The 19,708-nt window shown below is 41.7% G+C and overlaps 1 protein-coding gene across 2 annotated transcripts in view; it reads left to right on the top strand.

Annotated features, from left to right (window-relative positions):
* The window catches only part of EVA1A (eva-1 homolog A, regulator of programmed cell death), a 218,722-nt gene that overhangs the window by 54,981 nt on the left and 144,033 nt on the right, over positions 1-19,708 (top strand). For both annotated transcript variants that reach the window (XM_075750485.1, XM_075750484.1), the window contains exon 2: positions 9,805-10,019. In XM_075750485.1, coding sequence (XP_075606600.1) covers positions 9,805-10,019 — 215 coding nt within the window. The remainder of the gene's footprint in view (positions 1-9,804; positions 10,020-19,708) is intronic.

Below are 19,708 nucleotides of genomic sequence, written 5' to 3'. Positions count from 1 at the left end.
GCCTTGAGAAATGCCACGTATTTGATTTCAGCAGTTTTACTGACTGGACCAGAAGGTGCAGAAGGGCTGTCAGTCTCTTGCCATAAGATCCAGTGATGCTTGTGGGAAAGGTTGAGCATCAGCATGCCCTGGGAACAGGTTGAGTGTGGGGACAAATCCTGTTTGAGCTCTTAAACTTTGCTGCAGGCAGTGCTGCCTACAGCTACTGGAAGAGACCAAGCTTTGGGATTGTTTTTTCTCAGCTAGGGACTTTCCATTTGCATGTTAGATTTGTAATGATGTTGATTTCCTAGGTCACATTTGTTTTCCATAAGAATTGTCACAGGAAGAGGTGGGTCAAAAAAACTTTATTGTGGAACTGGAAGTCAAAATGAACACCAATGAAACTTGCCTACACGAGGAAGTTTACCGCAAAGTGCATTGGTAGTTATGCAAGTGTGTCCCCATGCGACTGCATTTACTGTGGAAAATTATGAGTATCATTATGGCAGCCTAATTATATCACTGCAGTTTTGCTGTTACAAATCCCTTGTATATATAACTGTCTAGAGAAAACCCTCCTTTCCATAAAATAAACCTGTTATAACTTAATTTAGAAGAGCTACATGACCCCTGTGGTGTGAACTCTTTATCACTACTTAGAATGCAATGTTAAGGCCACAGTGAGCAGTCCTATGATTTATTTGTGTGATGGTAAGAGCCAAGAAGAAAGAGCCCATTGAAGCTGCTCAGGAAGTATCACCCATGTAATTCCTTCAGCTATAAAGCAATGACCTTAACACTTACTGCAGCTGTATCTCTGGAATGAAATAGTGCCCAGCTTGTCTATAGTGTGTGGAATTGGCCTTTCTGGGCTGTAAGAAGTGTACACTAAATCTCTCTCTTTTTCTGAGTACTGAACAAACCCTGTAAGGCTTCTCAAGGTGACCTGGTAATTATCTTTTAGTTATGCTATATTTTATAAATATGATTGTGCTATGTGCAATATATTTTAAATAATTGACACATTATACATCCTAATGCATGCTAAGTTAGGCTTTTTACAATTAAAGACATTAATGTGTATTAATATTTATAGTGTTGTAACACTAACATATTAATTGTATAATGTATTAATATTTATAATGCTATAACACTATTTTAACAAAGTATTCTAAGAAATCTAGTGCTGCAAAAAAATAACTCCACAGTTATAAGTGAGGTTCAGGCTTCTCCTGCAACTTAAAATAAGTAAAATATTCTGCAAGGTTGATTGCTTTTTTTTCTTTTATAATGTGTGTGTGTATAAATATATTATATATATACAGCCATGTACATACACACATGAGATTTTTAGTGGGAAGTGTTAGGAGCTGGCAAATCTGGTAGCCTGATAGAGGCAAGGCAGGGACAGCCCTGTGTGCCCAGGTCCAGGCAGTAGCGATGCTGAGCACCTATTCCTGATAGGGAGCTCTGTGTGTGTCCGGCCACACAGATCAACACAGGCAGAAACACTCAGCATTCACAGGAACACAAACAGCATCAGTGGCCTCATCCTGTTGCGTTCTCTGGTTGATCAGGATGAAAGCCTGTTAGTAGAAAACGTGCATGCAATCAACATGGATCCCCCTGTAACTGGCCTTAGACAGTGCATGCAGTAGCACACTCATGGGTCTTCTCATCTCCAGTCACCTCACACACAGACATGTGCTTACAGACAGGTCTCAGTTGATTCCCTGACCCACAGTCTTCCCATAGCTGGCCTGGACCTCCTGGTCTCTCCTGTATCCAACTCACAGGCTGTCTGGTCTCTCCAGTGCCTGGCCCAGACTTGTGGGTGCTTTCCTACTTGGTTCCCAAATCTGTTATTCTACATGACAACTATTCCAGCTTGATATTTGCTAGTGGTCATGCACTGACATATATACTCACACAATATGTACACCCTCACTTGCTCTGGTTGCTCACAGGATGGACACATGGGCCCTCTGACCCGTGGTCCGATTCTGGTTGCTGTCACTGAGACCCCATACACGCACGTGCACACAGATCAACAGAAGAGGCTTCAAACTGAAATAGGGGAGCAGGAATGAACAGCTGGAGAGATGGTTGCCAGCTGGTGAAATCTTGGTGCAGCTTCTTCCAGCCAAATTCTCTGTACTGTCAAATTTCCTTCAACGTCGTGGCTGCCTGCACCCATCTGGCCAGTGAAACAAGAGGTTTTAAAAATTCCTTAATTCCAGAGGAACTGGATGGTCAACCCCTTGAATTACAGGTCATGATACTGGTACAAGATTATAAGAGAAGTTGTGGATGCCCCCTCCATGGAAGTGTTCAAGGCCAGGCTGGATGGGGCTTTGGGCACCCAGGTGTAGTGGAGGGTGTTCCTGCCCATGGCAGGGGGGCTGGAACTAGATGATCTTTGAGGTCCCTTCCAACCCAAACCATTCTATGATTCTATGAAACACTGACAAACTGGAGGGAGCCCAGTGGAGGGCCAGTAGGATGGTTTGGGGCTGGAGCACATGGCATAGGAGGGGAGGCTGAGGGAGTATCCAGATGCTTCTTTCTGCTTCCCAAAAATGTTTATACATAAACCAAAGCTAAACGCCTTTCAGAGGTACAAAATAAAACAGCAGACACGAGTTGTGACAGGGGAAATTCTGAGCACTTATTTGAAAAAAAATTTTGATGAGAGGGATGGTGAAGCACTGACATGGGTGCTTCGGAGGCTGGGGAATCCCTGTCCGTGGCAGTCCTTGCTCAGGGCTGAACAATGGGCTGAGCAGCTTGATCTCACTTTGATATTGGCTCTACTCTAAGCAACAGTTTGAACTAGACAACCTGCAGGAGAGCCTTCCAGGCTAAATTTCCTAGATTCTAGAATGATAAGCTTAAAAACCCCCAAAAAGATACATTTTAAATTCTGTTCATTTGCCTTTTCAAAATGTAAAAGATCAGGGAAAAAAATAATCTCTGTAGCCATAAGGGCTTTAAAAACTTGTTTTAGAAAAAAGTTCTCAAGAAACCTTAGACTCATGGCATTCGAAGATAGTCATCTAAAATGATGTTCAAATAGCAAAAAAGATTTTTGTATTGAATTTTTAGAGCAATTTTTTAAAGTTCTAGACTCAAAATACTTGCAGTAGAAGTTGCTTATTAAATTCTCCGGAGTTATTCCAACAGTCTGTGGACTGTAGTGTTTTATTAAATTCTATAGGATTTTACAGTTACAAAGTTTAAGGGAATAATTAGCAATAATCATCAATAGTATCTCAGTTAGATTCTAGCCTGCAGAGATGAAACCCATCATGTTTTTATTCCTGTCAACCCTAGACTTCACCAATCTAATTTCCACTACCTTCTCATCATTACGCAAACCCAGGAGACCCATGAAATACTGTTCAGCATTTACAAAACATTACCTTGTTTAGCCTTGAAGTGCTGGCACTGAGCTGCAGTTCTAAATTCACTCTCATTTCAAAGCAGTTTTTCTAAGTTAACACTGGGTACTGTTTGGAGCTGCAACTGTGGTACGGAAGATCAGATAGTGGGCAAGGAACTGTTGACTTAAAATAAAAATATTTTCCCAAGTATGCTTACAAGATGTTCAAGTTTTTCCAGTGCTGTATGGTATCTGAAAGGTGAAAGGGTTGGGGAGTAGCCGAAGTGAAAGCAAATCTCTCTGTAGAAGGTTTGTAATAGCAAGTTTTAATCTCCAGTATTAGTAACAAAGCAAAACAAACCCTACTTGTCCATACTAGGCTGCTCTGTGATTTGAGCGAGCTGCTTTTACTACTGCGACCACAGGATTACCAGTAATGCCCGGTATGAAATGCATTCATTGAGTTACTCGCTCTGGCTTCAAGCCTTGCCTGGGGTCACATTTCAGCCCTGTTTGCCTATCCTCATGGCGTGTTATTCTATACCACTGGCTTAGCACTCTTTCAGTGAAATGTGAGGGGTATTGGTGTTCTGCGTATAAAGAATAAGCTGAAATTGTCCAGTCACAGCATACCTGAAAAACAGTGTGGTATAGGGGTAGTCTGAGCCCCAGAAAAGTATCTGATTAAGGTCTCTCCTGGAAGCAAGTTCTGTTTCATATTCAGTCTCAAAAACATCTGCAAGGAAGCTGAGGAAACCAGAAGAAAATAACAGTAGATACTGAAAGAACAAGAGAGATTTGGAAAACAAGAGGATTAAAAATAAAATAATCAATGTCAACCAGTAACACAGCAATGCTTTATTCATTAACACAGTTAATTGCACTGACTTCATGTGTTTCAGATAATGGGAAATTGCTTATTTCTAAGTATAATGTTCTTGTTTCATTATGCTGATTTTTCTCTATTATATGTAAACAGTTCTATATTTGTAATTACAAAAGCTCAAAATGGGATGTTTTAAGAAGACATTACTATAGCTTAGATGCAGCTCAATGCAGATATTAATGAAAGTATCTGGCTTGAATTATGTCTAGTAGTTCATTAACCATTCACATCCTTTGAGTTTCCTTGTAATTTATTAGAAGTTTCGGCTCATATCCAAACTGTACAAAGAGTTAGGTTTATTGTGTGTCCATTCCTCCAGCCACATGCCCACAGAGATGTTGCCTGGTGAAAGATGAAATTTCTTTTCTGATGACTGGCAAGCTGGCGTGTTGCTACGAGCCTTGTCAAGCAAAACTAGAACTGTACCTAGTGGAAAGAGAAGAGAGCTTATCGCTTTTAGGCAACCATGGTTAAATAGGATATACGAACAAGTGTCTGTATGCTCTACTTTTATCCTACATCTGGATGGGATGGAAGCTTTTATATCATCCGTGCTTTTGTGAACCACTCCATCAGTTGCTTTGGTTTCAAAAAGGTAAGGTTGTAGCTCTATGAACATAAGTAAAGGACGATGTTTAGATTTACAGTACCTGTAAAATGATGATATTCTGTATGAAATTATTGTTTTTCTCTAGTCCTGTGTTAAGGGTTATAACTGGCTGTTGGATGAGAACTGAGCAACAGTTCCCTAGAGAGGCAGTGGTGGAAATAGTTCTTGGGAACTGATGTTGCTGAGTGGGATAGAGTTACAGTCAGCATTAGGCGTTGTGTTTGGCAAGTAGTGGAGAGTAATTGCTGATGACTGATAGGAGTCAAACTCTGGACTTTGGAAAAATAAATTGCAAGTGGTGTTTAAAAGGAACATTTCCTTCTTGTTAGAGGGACAAAATGACCTATTATTTTTGTGATGCACTTCTTTTGGTTGTTTATTCTGTCTTCAGAGTGTAAACCCCTGTTTTGGTAGTGACATTGGTCTTTTGAATCAAGGAGATGTTTAGCACTTGACTCCTATACTTTGATTTAATTTGGGAGTATGGATGCCCACCAGCAAAGATTCCATGTCCTCAACACAATCCTTAAAAAAGGAGAAGTGCTAAACCCAAAAGATTTTGAGATTGTTTTTGTTATCTTAGATTTTTAAAATGTGTAGCATTTGGAAAAGGTTTGGTGGGCCTAATGCTTTAGATTACTTTTATGCTTTTACCATGCTTTCAAATGAAATATATATTGTTAAAGAAAAGCTCAAATTAGCTCAAATTAGCTCACCTGCTCTAACATTGTCTTCCCTAGGCAGGCTAGTAAGTGAACTACCAAAAAATTTCCTGATAAAATCATGAGAATTTGTGTCACTTCCACTCCAAGATGAACCATGACAAAATAGAGTAGGTTTGACTCTAGCAGTACAGCTGGGAAGTTTTCCCCAAATAATTGCTTGCCTTCAGGTCCTGGGTCCAACAATGGTGCTTTCACATCCCAGAATTTGGGGATGAAGAAAGGAGCGGCTAATGTCTTTGACCATCTTTAAAAACAGCCTGCCTTATCTTTGTTTGGAGTGGACTTTTGTAAGGTTGTAGCTTATATCCCAGATAATAAAGCAGAGAAATATACTCAATGAGGAGTGATAAAATAATTTGATAATATCTTTATCATCTCAGTTTCTTGACACTCGTATTCTGTGGTCTATGAGTAGCTGATTGGTGATCTGCTGTATCATTTTACTAAACTAAAATAGTTTCTTGCAGCTATCCAAAGGATTTTTTCATGCTTGCCAGGAAAGAGTTAATGATGAGCTCTGTAAGCTATTCCTTGTGTACTCATGAAGTGCTGCTTACCTTGGTATACAAATGCCATCGAAGTCCTCAAGCACCTGCCATTAGCTACATGTTTATGCATTTAATTCAGTAAAGAGCAACCCAGTAGTTCCCTCCCTGGTACCACATATAGTGGTACAAAAGGTCGCTGGAGACTTGTTACTGAAAATTCAGCAAGGATGCTGAAAACAATTCAGATTTGGGGTTACTGAACCATGAATCAATGGGGAATGAAATGCCCACACTTTTAGAAGAACTACCAATGAATGTAGTGTAAATTTGGCACATTTAAAGAGGAAAAAAACAGAGCATTAATTCTCTACAGCCACTTCCTTTTGCTCTTTGGAGAACATCATGTCATCCCTGATCATGCCCATGTCTAAACCAGTATCTTCTCTCTGACAGTGGTCAGTGCCAGATGTTTCAGACATTGTACTTTGTTTATTATTAGCCAGTCACCATTAAAGCATTCAATCCCTTCAATATCTTGAGCTTGAATGGACTCAAGCTATTTTGAGATTGCTGGTGGAAGATGAGAGGAAGGAGTTGTTTCAACAAGTGATTTGCACTAATTGCAGGGGTTGAAACCTTCCCTGATCCTGAATTGGTAATATGAAAGGTATGCTCTAGGATGGCTGTTCTGACGGAATAATTGAATATTCAGAGGAGCCAGCAGAGTCTCGACCTGTGCTTTGGTTATATTTCTCTGGCACCCTAGTAGGTCAGCCTCAGGGAAAAGTCCTAATGCACTGGAGTAACAGTGTGGAAAGTGGGGTTTAATGTTTTGTGTTGTATTCTGGTTTTGTTTGTAGTTTGCTTTGCCTGATACCCATCTTGTATGGTTGCCTTACTTTTGAGGGAGAAGAGCTAATCTGACTCCCAGGCTAGGTGTACAGCATCACACAGAGCATGTATTCTACTGATTGGGAAAGGAGATGCACTCCAGTAGTTCATTTTATCCCCAGAGCACATCCTTGAAGAAGTGAGATAAAGGCACTAAATTAAACAGTGCTGTTACCTGATCTGTTGCAGCCCTGTCACTTTAATTACTGGGGCTGTGTCTCAGTCTTTTTCTTATAAGCAAATACTGCCCTGGGGATTTTGAATTTAATATGTTGATTTGAGTAAATATTTATTTGGCACACACCTCGAGGCATTGCAGCAATAGAATTGCTAAATCAGAACTACAGACTAAAATTTAGAGAAATCAGAGAATTCAGCCCTCATAGTGGCAGCTTGAATGCTAAAGCTAAATTATTGTGTGTTGGTTATCTCTAAGGACAATTATTATATTTGTTTTAGACACCTGGAAATTTGTTCAGACCATATTCTTTCACACAACTCCTGAGCTAGGTTTCGGTGTTGGTATGGAAGAGGAACTATTCCCAGTAAAAGCTCTGGATGAGGCCATACTATTTTGGAGAGTGAGAGGAAATTTCTGGTTAAGGCCTTAGGGACAGAGAAAAGGCCCTGGGAGTGTTTAACTTAGTGGAGTATAAATATACCCCACAGATGCGTCTACAAGGATAGCTAGAGTTGATGTTGAAATGATTCTGAGTAAGCCACACGAATTCTCTCAAACCACATGAATGGTGCTTCCCTATGTGCATTATGCTGTCTTGGAAGACAGGATGATGAACGTGAGGAAGCAGTGCACCTTGCAGCAATGAAGGGTAACTGCATACCAAGCTGGCCCCTCAGCATAGCAAAGGTGTTGAGAATCTGGAGAGAGTCCCTTTGGCTGCCAAGAAGGCAAGGGTACTGGAACGTATGATAAATAATAAGAGATTGAGGCAACCAGGCTGTTCATCCAGGAGAGGTAAAGAATAAGGAGAGTGGGATCTAATTAGTGTTTTACACTACTTCAAGGTATATAGAAGAAATGGAACAAGTCTTTTCTCTGAAATGCATAATGAAAGAACCAGAGGGAAATTCCAATTGCATGTAATGAAGAAAAAAAAAAAAATCACTGTGAAAGTTGTTAGGCATTGCCCAGAGAGGTTGTGGAGGTCTCGTCCTTGGAGATATTCAGAACTGGACAAGGCCCTGGGAAACCTGGTCTAAGTTGATTCTGCATTGAACAGAAGGTTGGACTAGATGACTTTCAGAGGTACCAGCCTAAATTACTCTATGATTATGGGCAACCAAGAGAATATTCACATTTTAGCCATTTTTTAAAAGCAGATCTAAGATATACCTCAGGTTCCCTTTTAGGAATTTGTCCAGGGGTTACTTGTTTCTCTTAATGGCTTTGTCTTTTCTCTCTGCTCTACCTCTTAAGAAAACAGTCTACCATTTCTTAAGAAATGAGGTAGAGGAAGACAGGGACAGGGTATTATGGGATTGCTACTGATAGACTTGTGTTGGTGGCCAGCAGTGGGAAGGGGACCTCCAAACTCATCACAGGGAGGAAGTCTGCAGGGTTGAATGGGACCACGGCTGATGCTGACACTGGATGTGATATAGAGTACCTTGCACAGATGTCTCTATATCAGTACCACAGTGTTTTCCCCTCAGGCTTGAGTGTGGCAAAATCCGGATTTGTTTGGCAGTTGCCATGGCAACTTTTAACTCAGTGTAACTTTAAGAGGCTTTGTCCCCATGCTTTATTCTTGCTAACAACTTTATTAGTGTGGATAACGTCATCCTCTAACAAACAAGGAGAGATTTGGTTCTGCATGCTGTTTTCGTTTCAAAAAGATTGAAACTTTGCAGAGTTGGAGAGAAAACAAAGCTTTTGTGTCAAAGGCTAGAACAGAACGTGCAACGAGAAGAATTAAAATGGTATATTGTGAAGGGAGATCAAAGATTTCTCCAAAGATGTGATTGGTGTGCTATGATGGAATAGGACCTCATACAACCAACTGTAACCCCAACAGTGGGCCTTTCTTGCCCGTCATCATAAGTTCACAGGAAAAGTGAGGTTGGAAGGGACTTCAGTTCCCTGGTCTAACCTCCTGCTCAAAACAGGGCCAACTAGAAGGTCAGACCGGTTTGCTCAGGGCTTTATCCAGTAAGGTCTTGAAATCCTCCAAGGATGTAGACTGCACAACTTCTTTGGGCAATCTGCTCCATTGCTTGACTGCCCACACAGTGAAAAAGTCAATCCATATACCCAGTCTGAAGGTCTCTTGTTTCATCTTGTGCCTGTTATCTGTCATTCTCCTACCACACACCACTGTGAAGAGCCTGGCTCCATCTCCTTGATAACCACCCTGCTGCTATTAGTTTCCCCCAAAGCTGTCTCTTCTCCAGGTTGAACAAGCCCCTTCTTACAGGACAACCAGCTCCCAACTATCTTGGTTGCCCTCTGCTGAACTCGTTCCAGTTTATTGATGTTTGCCTTGCATTTGAGGGTGAAGAATTGCATGCGGTATCTAGATGTGGTCTAAATGATGAGTCTGGCTCAGCCACATTTCCTGTAAACTTGATAGTTACGCCAATGTAAATATGACTGGAGCATCTAAATATTGCTTCCACTGAGGATATATAACATGGCTGAAGCCCACATCACCAAGCCTCCCCTTCCACCATGTCTCTCTCCTTTGCCTGTGTGTGAGACGAGTAGTAAAATCTGCGTCCCTCATTGCTTGTTAGTTGTGTGTTTGTTAGACTGCACTGATATAAATCACCTAAGTATTAACTGCTTTTCACTAATAATGGTTTTTGTCATGTTTTTGCAGGTTACATATCGCAAGTACTGAAGAATTACACTGACCATGCCTGCGATGGAGAATATGTCTCCCTGAGGTGTCCTCACAGAACCACCATCAGCATCCAGTCTTCTTTTTATGGCCGAATTGTACCAAGTCATCAGATGTGTCCTTCTCGCTATCCCCACTCTTATGCAACTTTAATTAAAGAAGATGTTGCCTGTTCAGTTGGCACTTCCCTTCAGGTATTGCACGTTAAACTGGATCTGTTAATTTTGGACTTTGTCTTTCCTTGACCAGGCAGCAGCTGTCTGTGCTGGTGCTGAATAGACCTGTATTAAGCAGTGCTGCTGCGCGTGGGAGCACGACATCTCACACAGCTTAGTGGGTAATTCTTCTTTGTAGTTTAGACAGGACTGAATTAGATTTTGCTGATGACTTTCTTAATTTTGCTGCAAATCTAGTCCATAATGGTTCAGGAATGTGGTTGAAACAGAATTACACTGCAAAACCACATTGTTTGACTAGGTTTGAAGATTATTTTTTTTATAGTTTTTCTTCCCAATGCTTAGCTATTTCAACACATTCAGAAGTTGCTGTGGCATTCATCTTACTTCAGAACTGATCCTATTTCAAGAGGCTTTTACTTAGGTAACTTGAAACCTGGAGAGAATCCTTAGCTTTTCTTCTTCTGACTCATTTGGCTCTTAGGCCACTGTAAGTGATTATACATCACTTAAGCTTGTAATCTTCCAAGCATCAGTAGTTAATCAATCAGCTCTGTCCATTTGTGTAGGGGATGTTGACTATATGTATCCTCCCAAGAGCACATATGACGTCAGCAAATCAAAGGATTATTTGGTAGGTGCCAGTGTTACTCAACTGTCAGTAGGAACAACTAAAATTAGAAACATGAGTCGGCTGATATTGTTGAGATGAATAAGGTCTGCTCTTGGACGTTGAAGTAAGCACAAGTCTTTCCAAGTACAGGATTTGGGACCATGAAAACTTTTGGGCAAAGATCTCAAGCATCCAGTGTGTTATGGCTATGAATCAATAATATCTCATAATAGAAATTTATAGCGAACTAGATTAATGAACCTCCAGGGGTAGTGAATAATTTCTTTTATAATTTGGCTAAAGACCAGAGTTTCCCACATCACTTCTCACTCTTGCATCCAGTGTTTTTAAGAGGAATTTACAGCTGCTTTTTTTTTTTTTTTTTAAAGTTGATATGAGTGCTTTGGCTTCCAAATGTCAGTGATAAATTCTCAAGAAATTGCACGGGGTTGGTGTTTGCCTGTAGTGTAACCTTTAAGCTATCAGATTTGCAGTTTCCCTCATAACACTGCACAACAAATGACTGAGTTGTAGTATGGGAGGACATGTCCTTATCAGTGGAAGGTTTTCCTGGATATGATAACAAAAGTTCATAATGCAACAGACAAGAGGCAGTTGTGTTTAGGGTGGGAGAACATGGACTGAAGACTTTGTCAGAGGCTAGCCTTCCCTTCTTTCTTTTATTGATTTACTGCAAAATTTACTTTTACTTTTACTTGACCAGTGTGATCGATAGGTCTGTGCTTAGCCGCATCCCTTGTGGGTGAGTGGCCCACTTCAGGCGTCTGAAGAACTTGAGAACTTGAGGGAAAATGTAACCTTTGGTTTTCCATGCCATGGTTTTATGTGCAGGAGAGGTTCAAAAGAAATCCTTACCTGCTTGACTTAGCTCCTTATGCCTTCAGAGCCGTTACCCATTGGCTTTGCCTCCAACACTTACAGTGCTTGTAGTTACAGCTCCCCTGTTTATCACAGTGATAATTGTGTTCCCTGTAGGCAGTCTTGCAGCAGATCTCTTGTACGGTAAGTTTGTTACATGAGTGAGACCAGAACATTCCTATTCACCCATTTTTGGGGATGCAGATGTGCTAGGGAAGTAGCTGACATTCTCTGTTCTGCCGCAAATTTCTTGAGGGACCTTGGGCAAGTTCCTGAGTCTCTTTGGAGAAGATCCACAGTGCCTCTTTGGTGCTCCCAATTCTGGCTTTGATACCTGTGCTTGGCCAGGGTAGGATCAGTCCAATGCCAGAGATGAATCTTGTCTTCTTTCTCAGTCCCGGAGGGGGTGAAGGCCTCTCTGAAGGGTAAGCCAGAAACTCCACAAGCTGAACGGCAAGCTGCCTGCAGCTCGCTGGTAGGAAATGCATGTATGTAAGAAAATTGGAAAGCTGTAGACAAGAAAATCGCACGTATTTTTGTGGTTTTGAAATTCAGCTATATGGCTGCTATAGGCAGAACCAATTGTATGTGTATTCTGATTGTCAGTAATTTAAAAATTTAGTCAAACCAAACCCTTCAAAATTAAGTATATAAAATCACTATGTCTAATCAAACCCATGACTGTATGAATTTGCTGCTTCTCTGGAGAGTGGCCTGGAGGGACTGTAAGGGGCAGTTATTAATACTATTCCCTGCAAACACTACCTGCGAGTAACAGTTAATTCCCATTTAGAAGCTTTCTCCCCTGTAAAGGTCCAGTTCAGACATTGTTTCTATGTTAAAAAGGGAAAAGAAAGGGCTGATTACACTGCTAATCCAGCCCCATGTGGTTGGCTGCTGGGATCCCTTGCTTTAGTCTCTTATTTTTGTTTGAAATGAAATGCAGACCACTTGGGAGAGTGTGTCTGAGACATTAAAGCAGTGACCCCAAACTACACATTTCTGTTATTCTAACATCGTTATGTCAGATTCAGTGGGAGATTTCCAAATGCACAAAAAATTTGGACAATCAGACCGGGATTTCAGTTTTGATGTGGTTGGACTCTTGTTAACTTTTAGATTAAGTCAGATGAATATGGAGAGATCAGAATAACAAAATAAAGTTGTATTGAAAACCAGACATTATTTGCTTTTTAAACAGCTCCCCCTGCTCCTCCCACTCCACTCGGTTTAGCAGGGGAGCCCAGAGTTAGCACAAGTCACTTAAGATATATGGCAGGAAGGAAAAAGAGATTTGTGCTGTATTCGTGAAGCATCTTTGAAATATTTCGAAGATAGAAGTGTAGAAAGTTCCTACTCATCCTTTAATAACAGAAGCTAATTTGGGGCACTGGTGCTGTTAATTAACAGTTTGGTCTGGTACTGGCTCTTCTGTACTTTCCCTGTGGCATCCTGCAGAGGGTATTCCCGACTGGCAAGTAAAAGAGAGCAGTGTCCTCATCCCAGCCAGGAGTACTGGATAGGGGGCAGAGATGGTGGACAGAGAGCCTTGGTGGCTCTGGTCAAAGGGACCCATGCAGTGCACACTGTCCTGCCTTGGCAGAGGACAACTGTGAGGAGGAGCTTTATGGTTGCTGAACCATCTCTTTCCTTGCTTGTAGGTCAGGAAGAACAGCTGCTAGGACAAAAGTCTATTCCTCTTTCACTCGAAGTAAATTCTTGAATATTAAGGGTCATTTATCATGGAATTATAGAATAGTTTAGGTTGGAAGGAACCTTTAAAGGTCATCTAGTCCAATCCCCCTGCAATGACCAGGGATGTCTTCAACTAGATCAGATTACTCAGAGCTCTGTCCAACCTGACCTTGAATGTTTGCAGGAATCGGGCACCTACCACCTCTCTGGGCAACCTGTGCCAGTGTTTCACCACCCTCAGGCATGTTGAAGTCATGCCACTGAAAATGATTTGCAATAAGTAACAGGGTATTTATCCACACTGCATAATTTATGCAGAGATGAGTTGTGTGGCCACTAGAAGGCCCATATCACCAGAGCAGGATCATGCAGAGATGTTGGCTTGCGTACTAAAGGTGCAGAGCTGCACCTGAGCATATAACATAGTCCTGTATGTATTGATGTCATTGCGATGACCTGTAACTCCAACGTACCTTTACTCCTTTGGAGCAATTGTGCAGGTGCAGTTGGTCTGAGCATGCAACCTGATAATTTTGAGAGCTTGAAGATTTTTGGTAGGTTGGTGCATCGTGCTTTTACAGCAGAGTTTTTCTCTTGCTCTGTAATGTCATGTCACCCAGATAGGGTTGGTCAATGCCAATTTTAATCTGCACAATGTCTGATTTTTTAGTGTGAGAGTATGGAGAAGGAGCTACGTTACATTGCTACACACCAGGTGGAGACACAGAACATCTGGAGACACTTCTTACTCCAAGGAGGTCTGCTTGGCACCATCCTCATCTGCTTTGGCCTCTCACTTATGCTGGAATTTGCTCACCTGTCATACTGCTTGCATACATTTGCATTCCCCTGCCATGGGGACATCTCACGAGATCTGGCCTCTGAGGAAATAAGGAAGCTGATAAACACAGTAGCAATGTATGTTTATTCATCTGAACACATAAATATTGGCACAGAGGACAAAGGAGAAATAGGAGTGTGAAGTGTTCTGCATTGCCCTATGATAAGTGCCTACTGATAAGCGAATCCCTTTAGTAAAAACCAAGTCGCTCCTAGCCAAGCTCACAACACACAACTTGTGCCTGCAAAAATGTGTGGAGGCATATGTATCTCTGAAGGAAGCTGCTCAGCTGAAGATAAGAAAGTTTGGAGTGGCTTGTTTATAACGCTTTCAGCAGCTGCTCATTTCTGAATCAGTATTCCTGAAGTCACTTGTTTTCAGCAATAAACAACTCAAGGTCTGTACAGAAGATTGTATAATGGTTGGCCTAAAATTATTGCTTATTACCACAAAAATAGATTACACTTTACAGCAGATTACCTGCAATATTCTCATTTTGGTAAATTGACAGAAAAGTAAACCCACAGCTTATTTAGAAGGAAAATGGAAAGCCCTGGAGCAAAGCTTATTTAGAAGGAAAATAAAAAGCCCTGGAGAGGCACTTATCCATGGTGTTTCTGCTTCCAGATATTTATCAAATCCATTGTAGGCTAACTTCTGTCCTAATAGATGCATGTACTGAAATCCGCAGGAAACTGCACTTCAGAGGTCAATGTTTTCCCGTGTGACTTGTTTCCCCAAGACGAGCTAGGCTTAGGTGGTGCTGTGGAGTCATGTGTCTTGTTGGAAAGATTAGCCAGTTTGGGGAGGGAGGGTAGGCATGGCCTGTGGTCTGGGTCTCTTTCAACACGCTCCGGGACAACCAGTCCTTGGTGACAAGAATCACTAGTGCTGCTGATGTGCTATTTCCTTTTGTCCTTTCAGTGAGATACAGGACACCTTTGCTGCCACTCCTGCTGTCACCCCAGCAGCGTGTGGGGCAGCGGTACAAAAGGGAGCAGATTCCTTGCATGCTAACCGCAGGATTCCTTGAGCCCTTCTGTCCCCCTTTTTATTTGCACCTACCAGGAAGGTTTCTGTGATAGAAAGCAAAAGCAAGCTGACCTCTTTGGTGAAAGATGAGATAAATTTTCCAGTAGCTGCATGACTCTCAAAGCACAGGCCAGTTGTTGATCACAAAATGATAGGGCTGGAAAGTGCACGCGTGTGTGTGCGTTACTGTTTCTGAAGAGGGTTTTATTTCCTCCGAGTATTCTGGATAAATAGTGTGGTAGAGTAAAATACAAAGTAGAAGAAAATGATCTAACTGCTCTAGCTTTCTTGGTAAGCCAAGGACGGTGGCCACTGCCATGCCCAGGGTATTGCATGGTCCACTGATGTAACAGCTCTACCTGGCCTCAACAGGATTTAGAGTCCTGCTGTATTGGCACTGTATAAACTATAGAGAAATAGTCCTTTCTCTGAATGTCTAAAAAATGATGATGATCAAGGAGAAAGAGGGAGGAAAATGATAGAAAGGAGGAATAATGGTTGTCAGTACCACTGGAAGGAGAGCCCACTCTTTGTCATATTGCATAACAGAGGCTCTCTACAGCTTACAGACAGTTTGAACAAGGAAAGTTTCAGTCTCAGGAGTATCAGTGAATTAAAGAGCAGTTTGGGCAACTCTTCGTCAGACTATATTAATTACTTTGCAGAGAATGGCAAGCAGTGAGTTCAGGGTCCAGAAGAAGTTACCGCAGTGCCAAAGCTGCTCTTAAAAATCACAGAACCAGTGCAGCTTCATTCATGAATCTTACCCAGGCTGAAATATAACTCTCTGGCAAGCAGCTCCCCCAACTAATTATTTGCAAGTAGAAGAACTGCTTGATGCAGGGGTCATAGATAATCTCTAAATTGCCGTATCTTTGAAATCTTTGGCTTGACTGAAATAGCTCATCAGAGCAGTTTGATTATATACTGCAGAAGGAGACACTGGAGGCAGAGGTGGCCGGTGCAGCCTGTCTCCCTGATGAGGCAGGACTGCTCCCCAGGGTATAAGCCTCCTAATGCTTTGTTTACTCTAAATTTAAACTTTCCAAGTCATGGGGCTTCCATCATTGCCACTAAGACCCTGTTTGACAGTGTAATGGTTTGCTTTCAATGATTTTTTCCACTTTGTGTTTTAAGCTTTCCCTTTCTTTAATCCCATGACTTTTGGTTATGCATCCTTTTGTATTTCTTCAGCTTAGACCTCCTCTCCCTTTGAAGTTGACCTCGCATACAGATTAAGTTTCCCACTGTTAGGAAATGTAGGTAATGGTTAATTAGGTGATATTTGTCATGCAGCTTTTATCGGGTCCTTCTATTTGTTGAGCGTGTTCCTGCTCTTTGTGAATTGCTGTCTCTGAGCTCTTTCAATTCTCTGCCAGAGGAGCTCTGGTGAATCTTGCTGTCGTGTTTTAACATCCCAGCCAACTGCTGCCTGCCCTGCTGTCCTGCTGGTGTTTACTACTCCCATAGCAGAGCTGGTGAAAGGGAATGTGTGCCCTTTCTTTATTTCACAGTCTGGTGTCTCAATGTGAGTCACCAAACGTGTGGGCATAGTTCCCTCTTGCTGACTCTGCTGTGAGCATTGCAACGTCCATGGGAGAGTGATAAGAGATAACTAGTAGAGTACTAAAACCTGCCATAGATCAGTGGTCAAGATCCCAGGGCCTTTGATCTCTTCTTCATGTGATGCACAGAGTGAATGCGGTAATTTGGGCAAAGCTGAATTACTTTCTAGTGTAGCAGGCTGGGAAGGTTGCTTGATGAAAGCCATAGGCAGGTAACCATCAACAAGAATTTCACTTCCTCATGTAGTCTGTCCTTCCCTGTTGCTGATCCTTGGAAAATCCTCTTGCTCCATGAGCTTCAGTAATTTACATGAATTATAGAGATGAATGTGCAATCTCCAGATAACTGGAAAAAGAACCTGTAAATAAGTTTGCAACTTAAAATTACTAAGGTAACTGTGTTTTAAAGTAATACCAACATTCGGGGGTATATAAAACAATATCAAAATTCAAATAAAATGTAGTATGAAACCATTATGAATGCATCGCACTGTGTGGCTTTGCAGGGAGAATTCATCTCATTGCAAAACTTGTGGAGATGCGTAAGTGTTGGTGTAACTTCATCATAATGGCTATATCTGGACTGAATTTGACCTGAAAATGCTTAATCATATTTTTTAAAATTACTGGTATCTTGTGTAAAATTCTTAGTGCAAATTTCTGCCCATCTTCATCTGACTGCACACAGCTCTGATCCATTCATGCAGTTTGCTCTCTGAGTTTTTCTCCTCAGCAACATACAATTTGGGCAATTATTTAGCGGTGTTGCTCTGTGTAATTTCATGCCTGACTGACATGCCCTGCAGTCAATCCTTATGTTCCTTTGATGATGGAGGCTGTACAGAGAGCAGCCCTGTGGCAAAATCCTAGTTCCCATTGAGTTTCACCGTTGGCTTCTAGGGGTCCAAAGTTTCACCCTAAGTGTGTTGAATCTATGAACTACTACAAGGGACTAAGAACTGAGATAAGTTTAACTGCCTTGGGTGTTCAGCTCAGTTGTGGTTTATTTTAAGCACGCAGGGGAAGTGCTTCTTGAAGAGTGATTTGAAGAGACAGAAAAAAAATGAATGCACCCTTGGGAATGGCTGAGGACAGCCTTCTTGCAGAGCTCGCATCCAGTTCCAGATTTAAAAGGTTGTTACCTAATGAGCACAAGCAATTATTTAGCTAACGAGCACAACAAAATGAGCATGAGAAATGTGTTTCATCTGCAATGCCCACTAGAAAGACATGGTTTTGAGCTTGAGGCTGCCCTTGCTTTAAGACCCAGGCCACCACAGTGAGATTAATCCAGGGCATAAATCACAGGGGTTAGATTAGTGTTTGTTTTACTGAATTCACATTTTTTTGCTCTCTTATCTCCTCTAAATCTTGCAGCATCTTAGCTCAATCATGAACTAGAGAATGGAATGGCTTTAAGCAGCCACAACTTCCCTCCTGAGCACTGGCTGTCAGCCCTCAGGAACGCAATTATAAAATGGCACAATGCAGTTAATGTGTCTTCCCTCCCCTTTCATGCCAGACAGGAATTCCTCCTCCACCTTCTTCAGTTGAAATGATTTTTATAATATAATCTAATCCAACACGACTTTATTTTGCAGTAGTCAGGGGTGTATCAGATGGCAATGACATAAACAACTGATTGTGTGTCCCGGTTAGGGATGATTCTGCGTGTCTACTACTATTTCTGTGCAAGTTCAGATTGTCTGTGGGCCTCTTTTTGCTTGGTTTTGTGGTTGTGTTTTCCCACCTTTACAGCTGACAGCGACAGCCAGAAAAACAAGGCAAACGCAGAATGAATTGCCTAAATTTTTCCAGCCGTTAAGCAAAAGCCATGTAAGCTGAGGACATTCCCTCACTACCAAGGAAACTCACAGCCTTCCTGGTGTCAATCTAGCTGATCAGCAGCAAATACTTTAGAAACAACATCTGACATCTGCCTAGAAGCGTGATTTTTGAGACTGAGACCAGAAAGCCAAGGTCTTGGTTTGTAAGGGCCCCCCTAAACACCAGATGCACTGGACCTGCAGGGGGAGTGTACCTGTAGTGGATCATCTTGTCACGCATGTTCTGTAGAGTTGCTGTGTTGCACAGTGTTTATGAAGATGCTGGTGTAGATTACTGTGTATGCAAGGAGAGGTAAAAATTGTATGCACAAGTTTTTAAGTTAATGTTAGGGCTGGTGTAACATCTTTGTTCTTTACTTTTAATCAAGAATATGGCACAGTCAACCATTGCTAATTGTCATTGCATTTTCGCAGATGTATTTCACTGAGCATTGAACATGGTTTTTTATTTTACTCTTTATGGATATATTTCATTATGCCCAAGACCTTACTGAAACAGTCTGCAGGAAATCAGAAACCTTAATGATTTTTTTATATTTTCAGGAAAATTGCTGCTCTTCAGGGGGAGGCACATTAGAGTTACATGAATGAAAAGGAAATATTGATTTCTCTCTCCCCATGAAATAACTTCTCAGAGTTATGGCTATTACCAAATTAAGTTGAAACTGTAGCTAAACACTAAAACCAATAAGTAAAAAGTATATTCAGCCTCAAGAACCCTTCCCATTTTCTATGGTCTCACAATGGCATAGATGAATTTTGCTCTTTAATTTAGGTACAAACTTCTCCCTAAGGCTCTGTGTTACTTTGCATACAGCAGAAAGTACACTTGGGAGGTTCGACTTGTGTGGAAGGACTAGAAGGATGATGAGGGGACTGGAGCATCTCTCACATGAGGAAAGGCTGAGAGAGCTGGGGCTGTTTAGCCTGGAGAAGACTTAGAGGGGATCTGATCAATACGTACAAATATCTAAAGGGTGGGTGTCTAGAGGATGGGACCAGACTCTTCTCAGTGGTGCCCAGTGACAGGACAAGGGGCAACAGGCACAAACTGGAACACAGGAAGTTCCATCTGAATATGAGGAAAAACTTCTTCACTTTGAGGGTGACCGAGCACTGGAACAGGCTGCCCAGAGAGGCTGTGGAGTCTCCTTCTCTGGAGAGATTCAAAACCTGCCTGGATGCCATCCTGTGCAACCTGCTCTAGGTGATCCTGCCCTAGCTGGACTAGATGA

Source organism: Balearica regulorum, chromosome 3 (assembly GCF_011004875.1).
Source record: "Balearica regulorum gibbericeps isolate bBalReg1 chromosome 3, bBalReg1.pri, whole genome shotgun sequence".
NCBI classification, from domain to species: domain Eukaryota; kingdom Metazoa; phylum Chordata; class Aves; order Gruiformes; family Gruidae; genus Balearica; species Balearica regulorum.
This window is presented reverse-complemented; position numbering and strand designations above follow the sequence as displayed.